At 52.7% G+C, this 15073-nt stretch overlaps 1 protein-coding gene and 1 long non-coding RNA gene across 2 annotated transcripts in view; both read left to right on the top strand.

The window, feature by feature from the left end:
• The first annotated feature begins 1206 nt into the window (after positions 1–1206).
• Positions 1207–10793, top strand: TMEM41A (transmembrane protein 41A). The gene is made up of 5 exons (XM_006160780.2): positions 1207–1344; positions 3177–3330; positions 5185–5346; positions 5701–5839; positions 9169–10793. The coding sequence occupies exons 1-5, from the start codon at positions 1229–1231 to the stop codon at positions 9387–9389; spliced, it is 792 nt and encodes a 263-aa protein (XP_006160842.1). The 5' UTR covers positions 1207–1228; the 3' UTR covers positions 9390–10793.
• Positions 10794–11544: 751 nt separating this feature from the next.
• LOC114010084 (uncharacterized) overlaps positions 11545–15073 on the top strand; it is a 6335-nt gene continuing 2806 nt past the window's right edge. Inside the window, exon 1 of the long non-coding RNA XR_003551472.1 lies at positions 11545–13084. This is a non-coding gene — a long non-coding RNA (uncharacterized LOC114010084). The remainder of the gene's footprint in view (positions 13085–15073) is intronic.

The raw sequence follows: 15073 nt of genomic DNA, 5'->3' as shown, positions 1-15073 counted from the left end.
TCTTTCCCTTTGTGTTCGTCATTTTGGTTCATTACTGGAAGATGGCCGTTCCGGCCAACAGCCCTCCTCATTTCTTTTTGACTATTTAATTTTATTTATCATTATTATTTTTAAAATATTTTTCTATAGGGCACATGCACTCACCAGAGAGAGAAAGTGAGAAAGCAAGCTGCCAGGTCTGGGACTGGAACCACGGCTGGCCATGTGGGAGTCCAGTGCCTTAACCGGCAGGCCACTCTGCCTGCTCCTGCATTCCCACTCTGGTCCTGGCTCAGGCCTGTGTCCTTTCTCATCAGGACACTGCTGTTATCAACTTAGCACCTAGTCTACTCTCTTGCCCCAAATGGGCACTGAATCATTGTCTTAGACACCTCTGTTGTCTCGCCACCTACAACCCTTAAATATCCACCTCCTCACCTGCCTTTCAGGGCTCTTCAGTTTGTCCCGAACTTCGGACTCATTTCTCGCACACATGGGGTTCACTGAAACTGGACCCTGGTGCCTTACTTAGGCCCCAGCTCAACTTTCCCCTCCTTTTTTTTTCCCCCCTGTGGAAGTCTTGTGAATCCCTCCTCCGCGAATCCACACAGTGTAAAGACCATTCATTTTAGACCCAGGTGGACTTGGGTTCGGATTCTGGCTCTTTGGGGAGATGTCATTTCATCTTTCAGCGATTCAAATTCTTTCACCTGTGCAGTAAAGACAAAACCCCCTACCCTGCACGACAGTTGGGAGGATTAGGGGCAATGGGATTCCACAGGCACTAAAGAAAATGATGATCTCGGTGCCCTACCAGACTGGCGCCCTGGCTATACCCGGGCTGCACGGCGCCGCCAGCAGGCTGCGGACCGACTGCCTGGACCACTTCACCGCAAGCCCGCTGCGGGCGGGTTCGTATTCCGCTCCGGATCGCCTGGCCCTGGGCGCCCGGTGCCTGCAGAGACCGAGAAGGAAACAGGGGCTGACGAGAACAGGAGCAGTCAGACCGAGAGCCGAACCACGCACGACACGACGCGCTGGCAGACTCCCCAGCCCGGGCCTGGGGCACACTGGGCGGAGTCCGGGCCGGACACGGGGCGGGGCCCGGGCTGGGGCGGGGCGGGGCTTCCGCGTGCCGCCCCAGTCCGTCCCCGAATTCGCTCCGCGGCGCAGTCCGGGCGCGGCAAGGTCCCGGCGCTGCAACCTGGGTTTGATTTTTTTACGGGGTTGGCCGCCGCGCAGAGCCGACATGCGCCGGCTGCTCGGCCTCCTCCTGGTCTTCGCCGGGTGCACCTTCGCCCTGTACTTGCTGTCGACGCGGCTGCCCCGCGGGCCGAGCCTGGGCTCCTCCGAGACCGGAGACAGGTGCATGACTGGGGCGGCGGAGATTGGGGTTCGGGTGCACGGGGAATGGGAGTTTCGGGTTCCCGCATCCGAGGCGTCGCGGGTCGGGATAGGAGGGTCCGCAGTGGGGACGGAAGGAGGAAGGTGGACAGGGTAGGAGGAGTTGAATTGGTAGAACCTGTCACTGATTAGATGTGGGAAAGGACAAAGACCCGACCTCGGAGTTTGGGCCACACGCTTCGTACAGGCGGGGGGGGTGGGAGGCTTGGCCGAGCCGCGATTTGCTGGGGACGCGCGGCGTCTTACCCGGGCAGAGCCTGCCCGCACACCTCGGGTCGCGTGGGACATCGCCTTCGCCCGGACCCCTGAGCCGGCTTTCCCGCCGACCTTCGCCCCTGCGTGCACCCAGCCCCCTCTCGCCTCCTCTCAGTCCCCTACCCCTCCCTCCATCACTCCACTTCAGCCTGGTCTGCCCTTGGGACTTTAAGACGTCAGTTCTCTAGAAGACCATGTCATGGACTTTAAATTATTCACGAATTAATGATCGAGCCTGCCCCTTTTTCTGGCTCTCTCTACTTTTCTCCTTCTCATGAAGGGCCGGACGAGGCAGGAGGCAGAATACCTGCCTGGTCTTGTTTTGTGAATGCTGCGTACTGTGTGTAAAGTGCATGGAGGTGTGCTTGGCACAGAATGGCGTTGTCGAGAAATGTACTGCCATTTAAATATTAGGACAACAGTGTTCAGTCCCTGTGTTTTTTTTTTTTTTTTTTTTTTTGGAGAGGTTTTCGCTATAGGGTGCGTGCGCTCGCCAGAGACATAGAGACAGAAAGTGAGAAATCACCCCTCAGGGGGGTGGTCACGCTGCAATCCCTTCTCCTCCATTCTCCTCTCAGGATCTTGGGCACGCACGCACACGCGCCCGGCGTGAGTTTTAAGCCACCGGGTCTGGGGTAAGAACCATGGTCAACTACGTGGGAGTCCAGCAACATAGCCATTATGCTAACTGCTGGTTCCTGGGAATCTTTTTTTTTTTTAATATAATTTTGTCTCAGTTTTTTTTTTAAAGAATTATTTATTTAATTCCATTTGTATTATATTATTTTTTAATTTGACCAGAGAAAGAGAGAGAGAAAAGGAGGGCAAGAAAGCAAGCCAGTACGGGACTTGAACTGCTGTGGGCCCTGCAGGGATCCTCAACCACTGCCACCTGCTGGCCCCCTGGAGGATCTTTAATAGCTTTAGTGAATGATAAAACCTGGCTTTGCCTGGTAATTCAGGAGTTGTGTGAGGTCTGAATTGTTTGGCTTGTTGGGTGGGAGGCATCCTTGAAGGGCCATCTTTTGTACTTGCCTGGGAACAAACATATTTGGCTCTTAAAAATCGATCATAAGGGACCAGCAGATGGCATTATGGCTGTCACTGGACTCCCATGTTGTCCACCATGGTTCAAGTCCCAGACCCGGTGGCTTAAACTCACACTGGGCACGTGTGCGTGCATGCCCAAGATCCCGAGAGGAGAATGGAGGAGAGGGGATTGCGGTGTGGCCATCCCCCCGGGGGGTGATTTCTTGCTTTCTGTCTCTGTCTCTCTGTCTCTGTCTTTCTGGTGAGTGCACATGCCCTATAGCAAAAACCTCTCCAAAAAAACCAAAAAATCCATCAAGTCTGAATGCTAAAGGAGAACTGTAGTGATTACCCAGCACTAACTCCTTCTCGTTTAGACAAAGACACTGAGGCCCAGGGACTAGCTAGGGTCACACACCTGGTAGTAGCCAAGTTGGGGGAGGTGCCAGCCAGGTCTCGTTCTTAGCCACCGGCTCAGTCTGGACTCGTTTCCATCTGCTTTCTCCTAGGTCGCTGTGGTTCCCGTCAGACCTGGCCGAGCTGCGGGAGCTCTCTGAGGTCCTGCGCGAGTACCGGAAGGAGCACCAGGCCTCTGTGTTCCTGCTCTTCTGCAGTGCCTACCTCTACAAACAGGCCTTTGCCATCCCTGGCTCCAGCCTCCTGGTCAGTGTCCTGCTTCCTTCCCAACCTCCTTTATCTGCGGTGTGGAAACCCAGCACAGCTCATGGGGTTGCTGTGCGGAGGGTTAGACAGAGCAGTGAGCGTCAAGGTGCCCGCTCGCCTTGGCCCTCGGCATTTCCCGATTGCGTATGGGATCAGGACCCTGAGGCTGCTTTCTCCTGCTGCTCTTTCCTGCCCTAGCATTTCTTCTCCACTCCAGGCTCAGGCTGCATCTGCTCATGAAGTGTCTTTGTTGGAAACTGGAAGAAAAGCAAATGTGTCCAAGAAAGGTGCAGGGGAGAGGCGTGATGCTTGCAGTCAGGACTCACTGCCTGGGCCTGCCCCGTCTCTGTTCTTCCCCTTGAGCAATCCCTCTGCAGAGCAGAGAGCCAGCTGCTACTTGGGGGCTCTCCACCAGATCGGGAGGCGAATCCCGGCCCTGCAGATGATCTTGGACAAGATACTTAATCTCTCACGCCCAACACGCAGTGCGGACAGTGTAGACACGGGGGTGGGAGGGCACAGGAGCGTGAAGGGCTTAGCATGCAGTATTCCTCAGCAGATCGCCTCACTTCCAATGCTCGCTTTTTTTCTGTCTTGCCAGAGAGACAGACAGAGACAGAGACAGAGCCAGACAGACAGAAAACACCCCCACGCCGCAGTCCTTTTTCTTCCATTTCCTCCATTTCTCCATCCTGTCAAGATCTGGGTCTGGCGTGTTTTTCAAGCTGCCAGGGCTGGGATTCAAACTGCTGTCAACCAGGTGGGACCAGTTCCCTGTACATAGCACTCAACCACTGTGCTATGGGGCTGGCCCCACCATGGCTCTTGAGCTGTCTCTCTCGGATCCCATGTTTTGGCAGGTTGACGCCTACCAGACAGACTGCCTTTGGGAAGTACTGGTTCATGTTTAAGTTTTGATAAGCTGAGACTCTAAGTGCCAGCTCGGTTAACATAGAACCCCTAGTCTCAGCGTTCCTCACAGAGTTCCAGCAGAGCCGAGACGAGGCATCTTAGATAGCTCACGAGGTCCGTTTCTGTTTACGTTCATTTATTTATCCCGTGAGTAAGAGAGACAGAGGGAGAGACAGAGATAGCACCACCAGCAGGGTCCCGAGGTCAGACCCCCGCCCCAGCCAGCCTTGGATCATGTCCCGGCCCCCTCAGAGGTCTCTGGGCATGAACCCAGCCCCTCGCCGTGTGGTGTACCTCTTCCACCGCCAGGTCCCAGCTGGTGCAGTCTCGCTGAGGGGTATTCGTGGTTTGTGTCCGTCCTTCGGGGTGGGGAAGAGAATGTGCAGGTTTCGCTTCCGCCTTCATGGAGCCCGGCAGACACAGCTTCGCCACAGCGTGCAGCAGGCTGGGTGCCGCATACACGTTACTCCACTTCAGTTCTCTCCTGCCCTCTGAGGCTTTGATGCCTGCCCCATTTCAGAGGTGAAGAGACTGAGGCCGGGGTGACCATTGCTTCTCATTCACCTCTTTAAAATGGGAGCTGGGGGCCACGTGGTGGTGCCACAGTAACAGGGTGCTCTGTGAAACTGGCCCACGGGGTAAGGTCCTGGGTTTGTGACCAGACGCCTCCCTGAACGCTTGGTGCTCGTGCGTCCCCACATCCAGGGCTGGCTGAGAGGCAGGGTGGCTCGAGGCATGGCGGCCCTGCAGAGGGTGTCTGTTCGTCTGTCTCGCTTATGGAAAGAAATGCATAAGTAAAACAAAACGATAAAACAAACCAGGTGTTGAATTTTGGCTGTGGAGACCACTGGAAGGGGAAGGAAGCCAGGCCTCCCAGGCTTCAGGATGAGGTGACGCGAAGCTGCCCCATGTCCTCACGGCTGAGGTCTGTTTTCCTTGCAGAATGTTCTAGCTGGCGCCTTGTTCGGGCCCTGGCTGGGGCTTCTGCTGTGCTGCGTGTTGACCTCGGCGGGCGCCACGTGCTGCTACCTGCTCTCCAGTGTTTTTGGTAAACAGCTGGTGTCCTCCTACTTTCCCGACAAAGTGACCCTGCTGCAGAGGAAGGTAAGGGGGGACACCCAAGTGCCAGGCCCTGGAGAGTCACGCCCAGTCCTGAGGAGAGGGCAGGAGGGCTGTCGCACAGCGCTCTTCCATCCTGCCTTGAGAGGCTCGAGGTTCTCTGGATGTCTTCAGAAGGCATAGACGTGGGGTCGAATCCCAGCCCCATCATTACCAGTTTTGTGACTTCGGGCAAGTTCCCGGCTTCCTGGTCCTCGGGTACCTCCGTTTTTAAATTGGGGAAAAGCCAATTGGACAAGTCGGGAGTGTATCGTGTCTAGAACAGCGCCTGGCACCTGCAGGTGTGACTAGCCGGAGACCCTTTCTGCTGCTTAACTGCCCTGTGCTCTTTGGCTACAGGTGGAGGAGAACAGAAACAGCTTGTTTTTCTTTTTACTGTTTTTGAGACTTTTCCCCATGACACCCAACTGGTTCTTGAACCTCTCGGCCCCGATCCTGAACATCCCCATCGTGCAGTTCTTCTTCTCGGTTCTTATCGGTGAGTTCCAGTCTAGCGCTGCCGTGGTGCAGGGCTGCAGTGGGTGCGCAGCCCCTGGGGACACAAGCGCACAAAGAGCCTGTCTCGACCTTAGGACCTAAAGTAACCTGCCCTGGTTTCAGATCTACTCAGGCCTGAACGTGAACGCGCTCGGGGGCAGAGAAGGGTGGTATGTAGCACCTGCTGTGTGCCAAGCGCTATGCTAGGCACCGGGGTCATCAGGGAGCGTCTCTGTAAGCACACGGGGTGGCCTGTAGTAGGTGCTCGCCCGTAGCAGGTGCCCAGTGACTGCTGCAGGATGCACACGGCTGGAGTGAGGGTGTGTAGCCGGGAGGTTTGGGTGGGAGTGGCAGGAGGGAGCAGAGCCTGGGTCTTCCTGTTTGACGTTGGCCCCTGCTTAGGTTAAGCTCCGTCTTCAGAGAGCCGGCATCCACGCGGTTCCTTCTTGCCCTTGCACAGTTGCATGACCTTCAGCCAGTCGCTCACCCTCAGTGGCTGCTTCGCCAGAGGAGGGGCTGGGAACAGAGCAGTGTCGTTCCGAGCGTGGGCCTCAGCCACCGTTATCAGAATGGCAGGGTCAGGGGTGTGTCGAGTCTAGACTCGGGGCCTACCATAGATATCACTTGGAAGTGGTATCTGGGAATATGCTTTTAATCTCACTCTTTGTCAGTGACTGTCAAACTTTGCTATCTATTCTTTTTTTTTTTTTTTAAATAATTATTTATTATTTTTTATTTTGACCACAGAGGGAAAGTGAGAAAGCAAGCTGCCAGGTCCGGGACTCGAACTGTGGTTGGCCATGTGGGAGTCCAGTGCCTTAACCCTCCATGCTACCCGTCCCTTTTTTTGCTATAGGGTGCACATGCTTGCTGGACAGGCAGAGAGAGAAAGACAGAAAATGAGAAATCTCCCCTCAGCGGGGATAGCCACGCGCAGTTCCTTCTCTTCCATTCTCCTCTTGGGATCTTGGGCACGCACGCACATGTGCCCACTGTGAGCTTAAGCTTCCAAGTCTGGGACTTGAACTGTGGTCCACTACGTCAGAGTCCAGTGATGTAACCATTACTCCATCTGCTGGTCCCATGGGTCACCATCTTTTGATGTTTTCCAGGTGATGCACATGTTCAGTAGGAGTAGTTCCTAGGAGGGATTCTGCTGGATCCCGAGTTCTGCAGTTGTGGAATTAGATTTTCTTTCTTTCTTTCCTTCCTTCCTTCCTTTCTTTCTTCCTTTCTTTCAAGATTTTGGCCATAGGGCATGTGCACTTGCTGAAGAGAGAAAGTGAAAAAGCACCCTTCGGGGGGGATGGCTGTGACATAATCCCTTCTCCTCCATTCTCTTCTTGGGATTTGGGCATGCGTGAACACATACATGGTGTGATTTTTCAAGCTGCCGGGTCTGAGACGCGGACTGAGTTGACCATGTGGCCTTAACCACCATGCTATCTGCTGGCCCCATAGTTAGATGATTTCTTTAGTCTTTCCCTGCCTTTGACAATTGTACGAGCACCAGCAAGCTGCTCACCCCACCTCGAGCCACACAGCCGCCCCAGAACCTGAGCAGGTTTCTCAAAGTGTGGGTCTTGGACACCCGGTCAGAAAAGTGTTCACATCCCGTAAAATCAGTGAGTACTGCTTTCTCTGTGCAGGAAATAAACCACCCTCCTTAAGCCAAGGGTCGTCTTCTCTGAAACCCTTCGGGTGTGGCGGGAAAGGTGATACGGGGTGTCTGGGTCTAATAGCTGCTATTAATAGGGAACGCCTGGGAGGAACTGAGGTCTTAAACAAGATCCACCACAATGAGTTCTGGCCACATGGCTTTCAGCCAGAGAGCCTGAGCACCTCAGCTAGCAGGGGCTGGCAGCTTGTCAGTACCCGGGAGGCAGGAGGCTTGGTTCGATGCTGGAGCCCGGAGTTCCTGTCCTTCATAAGCCGTGTGACCCTGAGTAGGAGTGGGTCATGTATTGTCCTTGATCTTTACCTGTTCTGAATTCCTCCTGCAGAAGAGGAATCGCTTGTCAGAGAATGCCGCTCAGGATCTGGGGGTTGGGGTGGGAAGATGCTTTTCAGGTTTTGGGGACGGCAGGTGGTGCGGTGGTTGAGGCATTGGACTCCCCCATGGCTGTCCATGGTAAGTCCTGGAGCTGGTAGCTTGCTTCCTCACCCCCCACCCCACCCCCACCCCCGGTCTGGTGAACACATGTGCCCTGTAGCAAATTTAAAAGTAATAATGATAAAATTAAATCATTCTTAGAAAAAAATACGGGCTTTTGGGGCCAGCAGATGGTGTGACCATGGCATAATGGTTATATCATTGGACTTCCCCAGCCGTGGTTTGAGTCCCAGACTCAGCGACTTAAAACTCGATGCCAGGCATGTGTGCGTGCCAAGAGGAGAAGAAGGGATCGTGTCGTGGCCCTCTCCCCTTGGGTGATTTCTTGCTTTCTGTCTCTGCCTCTCCGGCGAGCACACACACCCCATAATAAAAATCTGTTAAAAAAAAAAAAAATCAGATTCTTGGTCTCTACTCCAGAACCAAGTAAGCAGAATCTCAGGGGATGGTTTTTTTGTTTTGTTTTGTTTTGTTTTTAAGAGGTTTTTGCTATAGGGCGCGTGCGTTCGCCAGAGACAGAGAGAGACAGAGAGACAGAAAGTGAGAAATCACCCCCCCCAGGGGGGAGGGCCACACAGCAATCTCTTCTCCTCTCGGGATCTTGGGCACGCACACACACGCCCTTGGTGTGAGTTTAAGCCACCAGGTCTGGGACTCGAACCGTAGTCGACTACATTGGAGTCCAGTGACAACCATTACACCAACTACTGGTTCCCAGGGGGATGTTTTTAACAACTTCATTAGGGGATTGTGCTGCATCTAGCTGTCCAGCCACCAGCCAGACTTGGGACCCAGCGGGTTCGGTGTCCTAGTAGAGGCAGTAAGGAATGCGGACAGACTGTGGCCCTCATAGTGACGGTGCTTCCTTCCCCTTGGCGGGCACTCAGGCAGATTCGGCCCGGCCGTCGGCGGACCTTGTGCCTTCGTGCTAACTGCACTCCCTGCTTCGTTCCTCTGCACTCATTTCTGTCTTCGCTGTTACAGAATTTTATCGTACTGTGCAGTGTGTGCATCTTTGTAAACCATCTCAGTTCTTTCACTGAACAAGGCAGGTGTTCCTGAGGAGTGTGGAGAGGAGGGAGAGGAGGAAGGAGGCAAGAAGGGAAGGAGGTACAAACACGCAGAGGTCAGGAATCCCTGTCCCGAGCTCCTGATGACATCGGAAGGTTCCCGAGTTTCCTAGCTCCAGTAACAAGCCTTTTCTCCCCTTCCTCCAGGTTTGATCCCTTACAATTTCATCTGTGTGCAGACGGGCTCCATCCTGTCTACTCTGACCTCCCTGGATGCTCTTTTCTCCTGGGAAACTGTCTTTAAGCTGTTGGCCATGGCCCTGGTGGCCTTAGTTCCTGGAACTCTCATTAAAACGTTTAGCCAGAAACACCTACAACTGAACGAAACAAGCAAGGCTCGTCATGGCAGGAGCAGAAAAGACACGTGATTCGGGCTGTCTGCCACCGCCCTGGCCCCACTGCTCATCCGTGTGATGGCGTGGCCCCCAGCCCCCTCATTGTGTTTTAGCTACCCTCAGCAGGTCATTTGGACACTCCATCTCTGTGCAGAGTCTCGTCATAAAGGACATTCTGTCCCTAGAAGGTGACTTACGTCAGGTTCTCAAACCAGCCCTGGTTTAGCAGGACGCTCTGCAACATGGATGGCCTCTTAGGAAATCCTGCTGATATTTTAGTGAACAATTAGGAACTCAAAAGATAATCTGTTGTAACCGCCTCTTGCCAGTCGCTGCCCTGCCTTGGGAGAAGATGCTGACTGGCTTTGTCCGGAGTGCCTGTCTTGCCGTGTTCCTAAGTCCCGTGGGTGGTGTTTTACCCGTGTTGCATGTGAGCCCACAGCCCTGACAGCGCCCGTCACCTGTGAGTCTCCTGAAGAGCATCTCTTCTGTCCTCTCCTGCCAATGACCTACCTCTTCCTAAGCCAAAGGAAACACAGTGCAGACTGACTGCCTAGGACTTCCACGTCCGGCCCAAGTGCAGTGCTTTCTGATGCTCCTGTGCTCGGACGCACCGATGCCACCGTGCTGGGCAGACCTCACGGCGGCATGTCTGGGCAATGAAGCTGACTGCAGACAGACTACTAAGTGTGAATGGAGCAAATTCTGTATGCTGTGGATATGTCCTGGAGAAATCCTTACCCATCTGGGCGGGGCAGGACCCTTGACTCACCTGAACCAAATGATGCTACTCTTTGTGAGAAGCCCTTCCGTACTGTCCCACTAGGAGGGTGGATTCAGTCCACTAGGCTGTCAGCCAGTGTACTCTCTGAGCGTTTTTGATTTTGTCACTTGCTGAGAATAATTGAAGAAGAATTCTATTTTCTAATTCATAGGGGAAAACTTGGTTTCTGGTTACTTTGTTGCATTGTACCCTAATTCCCTAAAGCGGCATTGCTTCCTACAGCTGCAGTATTATATAACACAGACCTGGATCACTGTGTCCGAGGACGGTTGGACTGTGGCACCTAAGCTGCCCAGCTCTGTGTCCCTGGGTGCCGCGGGAGTAGCTCATAACGACCAGAACTGCTGCTCCACCTCAGCTGCTGGGTGTCTGGCTTCGCCAGGAGCCTTGCCAAGGTTCCATCTAGGCCCCTCCTTCTACATGGGTGCTTGTGAACACTCATGTTCTAAGGAAGAATGGATTTCCAAGGAGAGTTTTTGGACATGACATGATTTTCTCACACCAAGGATCTTAAAGAAGCTTTGATAGCCAGAGGGGGTGAGGAGGAGGCAGAGTGGACTTTGGGATCCATGGCACTTCGTGTGCAGGGGTGGGGCAAGGGAAGGAGGAGCAGGGCAGTGCCACAGCTCGGCAAGGATGTGCCCTTTGCTCCCCCCCCCACCCCCCCTGCGCACCTTATCAGTTGCAAGTTCGCAGGCAGAGCAAGCGAATCAATGGGTGTAAATAAACGGAGACAAACTGCGGCTGTGGCGCCTGAGCGTCCGTGCTGCTCGCTTACAGCTGCCCTCGCCGATGGGACTCAGGATTGGCTGAAGATCAGACAATCCAAAGTGGCGCTTTAGCTTTCCACTCGCAGTGGGCTTCTTACCGAAAGGGTTCCAGACCCTCAGTGTCCTCTCGTTCCCCTCTGTGCTCACGTTATAGTGTGCCACTAATAACAGGAGCAGCTCTGGGGACAGCAGGGGCGCGCAGGGAAGCAACAGCACCTGCTTCGGCTCTGGCAGAATACTCAAGAGGGGACCAGCAGTTGGCATAATGGTTATGTTGCTGAACTCCCACATAGTCGACCATAGTTTGAGTCCCAGACCCAGCAGCTTAAAACTCACCCAACATGCATGTGTGTGCATGCCCGAAATCCCGAGAGAAGAACCAAGAAGGGGACTGCAGTGTGACCATCCCCCTGGGGGCGATTTCTCACTTTCTGTTTCTGTCTGGTGAGCGTATGCGCCCTATAGCAAAAATCTCTCTAAAAAGAAAGAAAGAAAAAATACTCGGGACCAGCAGGTGGTGTGGTAGTTAAGGCGCTGGACACTCCCATATGGTGCAAGTCCTGGACCTGGTGGTTTGCTTTTTCACTTTTTTTCTCTCTCTCTGGTCAAAAAAAAAAAAAAAAGAATAAATAAAACTAAATAATTATTTTAAAAATACTCAAGAAGGGGCTGGAACCAATGGGGAGAATGGCTGTCCTTTTGGGGCTGGGCAGCCTGCTCTTCTCGCACCTGTTCTGGGTGCAGGAATCCCAGTCGTGTGAAGTCTTCCTTTTGTGTAAATTGACACATGTGAAGACGTAAGGCAGCTCCCAGGACAGAGACAGTACCTTTAGGAAAAGACAGGATCAGAAACCTGAGGTACACTTGGTTCTAATTCCATGCAGTTCTTTGATAGTCACTCTTGTTCTGTCGCTGTTCGGTACAGAGGGAGCCCGCATCGGAAAGTAACACGGAGCAGGGGACGCACAGTGCAGACCACAAAGGAAAAGGAGGGGGTTCATTTTGAGAGTTGGCCACAAAAAGGAAATTGATTTGCTCCAAATTGATAGGAACTCAAATGATCAAACAATCCAAGAGGGCCTCCCCACTTCCAGACCTGAGAAGCGGTCACTCGGTGTGGGGAATCGCCTGGGTGCGAAGATCAATAGAGACATCTTCCCAGTAGCTTGCACATGCTGGCTGGGGTTCCGGCTGGCCCAGAACCATTGGAGAACCCTGTCTCTGGGTCACGTGATCCCGAGTGCTGGGAAGTGGCTCTGGAGGGCAGGCCTGGGATTCTGCCCGAAGCTTCCTTGAGTGGCCTTGCCATCTGCTCAGGGTTTGGCCCTAGTGTGAAATCCTGCCATTGTGCCTGGCCACATGACAGCTAACAAAGCCTTAACCCAGCTCTTTTGGGTAACCCCGGTTCTTAGAACAATGATTTTCGAGCTCTCCTCTCCTGCCACCTGTCCCTGAGAAATGCTCCAGGTTCCACAAGGGCCCACTTAGCCTAGCTCATTCCAATCCGAACAGGCATTTGAGTACCAGCTGTACCATGCAAACAAGCAGGCTAACATGACGGACGTGCCAGTCTGTGAGGTTGGTAACACTGGTGGCGAGTATACTGGGCCATTTGTTCTGTGAAACTGGCAAGGAAAAAATCTTGCTGCCTGAGAAGGCAGTAAATTCATCCCGACAGTACACATTCAAGTCTTGAGAAGACCGCCACATCGTTCTGGTGCGCGTCTTACAGAGTCGAAGAGGCAAGTAACTGGGACTTAACACATCAACTCCGTTCACAGGAGGTGAGGGAGGAACGTGCTCGTACGACACAAATGAAGGATGGGAATGAAGACACGGAATATGCCCCAGCAGCTGGTGATTCAGCTGGGCTGTGGTCCAGAAGGGCAGTGGTAGAGGCAAGTGGCCATTTCACTGTCCATCATACTCCCCTACCAGCCCTGCGTGGGACCCACTGGGACGCTAATGCCACCCTGCCATTCTCCCGTCATGGCCAACTCAAGACCTCGAACCACCTTTTGGAAATTATTGATAGTTACGGGCTTAGACTGGGATGGCAGACAAAATGTCCCTCCCATGCCGATTTTCAGTCAGGCGGTCATCACTGCTACAAGTCCTGTGCTAAGGAGCTCCAGCTCCATCAGCAGGAGGGAATCTGGCGCTCTCAAAACCACGTGAGTCTTGGGTGTTTACGATGGAGATGGTTTGTGGCGGTATTCTGGCATCTGCCTCGGTGGAAAAGGAAAAACAGCATGCACTGTGCTGTGGGGCTGGAAGGGATTCTTGGGTCCCAGACGCTATGTTCTGAAGATTCAGTTTCAGAAAGTTCCAGTAGGAGTGTTTTTAAGACAAGGTAAAACTCAGACATAAAAGCATGGGGAAAAAAAAAAAAGAGTAAAGCGTCTGATCAAAAAGGACACATTTAGGGGACCAGTTAGCGTAATGGCTATGTCGCTGGACTCCCACGTAGTCGAACACAGTTCGCATCCCGAACCCGGTGGCTTAAAACACGTCGGGTGCATGTGCGTGCGTGCCCAAGATCCCGAGAGGAGAATGGAGGAGAAGGGATTGCGGTGTGGCAGAAGGGGGGGGAGGGGTGGGGGGGTGGGCCCCCCCCCCGGGGGGGGATTTAAAAAAAAAAAAAAAAAAAAAGGACACATTTACACTGAGGATGTTAGTGCTCCACAGCGGGGAGGGCGTTAAAATTGTACGGATTGTTGGGCCAGCAGGTGGCACAGAGGTTAATGCAGCTGGATCCCACATGGCCAGCTAGGTAGTTGAGTCCCGGTCCCAGGGCTTGAAAAACACCCTGGGTGTCATTCCCCACTGAGGTGTCTCTGTCTCTCTCTCTCTGTCTTTGGTGAGCACACGTGTGCTATGGCAAAAACTTCTCAAAACAAAAACAAAAAAACGAACAAAAACACACCGGGTGTGTGCATGCCCAAAATCCTGAGAGGAGAATGAGAGGAGGTTGCAGCGTGGCCACCCGCCCTGGGGAGTGATTTCTCACTTTCTCTCGCTGTAACTCTGTCTCTCTGCAAATGCACATACCGTATAGTGAAACACACACACATGTATGTGTTGGTGCCCGGAAACCCAAACCATCAGTCTCTTACTTGTGGTAGGAGAGGGGAGTAATTTAGCACAATGAGGCCCTGTGCATTGCTTGTTAAATTCCTCTAAAAATGTCCTTAAGGATGGATATGTTGATACTAAAGTTTTTAAACATCTGAACTTGAAGTAGGGCATACCAAATCATCTTAAACAGGGCTGGTATTTTATCTGAGCAGGCGCTCCCCCACAATCTGGCAAACAGGTCTAAACTTCAGTGGTGGTAAACGCTATTATGATTTCTAAGTGGATGTAGGCATCCCAGTCCCCCTGCTACGCAATTTTCAGAGGAATTGCTATTTAGAGGACTTGATCTAGAAAGAGATGGAAATCAGAAGCAAATGCTCATCTGCAACACTAATTAAACTCCTCTTGCAGTCAGTCAAAAACAGATGCTAAATGAATGTGGACATTTATCCCAGGGGGATTCACCTTACAGTCAACGATGAAGCTTGAAATCACAGTCTCGTGAGGGTCTTTGAAGTATTCCTGCAGTCTTCAGACGAATTAGCTCTTGAATTTCCTTGATTCAACACTTTCCAGATGAGGACTGTGGCATTGTTCTCAAAGAAACACATCATTTCAATCGACATTTTCCTGGTTAAAGCGTATGGCTGGGATAGAGAAGGCACCACTTTAACCTTAACTAAGGACAGTGTTCCCTGAAACCTCTAGCCAATTTTTTTTGAGAGTTTTTTTTTGTTTCTTTTTTTTTTTTTTTTTTGCTATAGGGCGTGTGTGCTCACCAGACAGACAGAGACAGACAGAAAGTAAGAAATCACCCCCCGGGGGGATGGCCACGCCGCAATCCCTTCTCCTCCATTCTCCTCTCAGGATCTTGGGCATGCATGCACACGCACCGAGCGTGAGTTTTAAGCCACTGGGTCCAGGATGCAAACTGCAGTCGACTATGTGGGAGTCCAGCGACATAGCCATTATGCTAACTGCTGATCCCAACCTCTAGTCAATTCTACAAAAAAAGGAAAAAAAAAAAAGAAGGGTTTGATGTGGACTTTATTCAGTTCTTAGCACTACCCTAATATGCTCATCAC

Source organism: Tupaia chinensis, unplaced genomic scaffold (genome assembly GCF_000334495.1).
Source record: "Tupaia chinensis unplaced genomic scaffold, TupChi_1.0 Scaffold000708_1, whole genome shotgun sequence".
NCBI lineage: Eukaryota > Metazoa > Chordata > Mammalia > Scandentia > Tupaiidae > Tupaia > Tupaia belangeri.
Note: the sequence above shows the minus strand (reverse complement) of the source record. Positions and strands in the feature narration are given on the sequence as shown.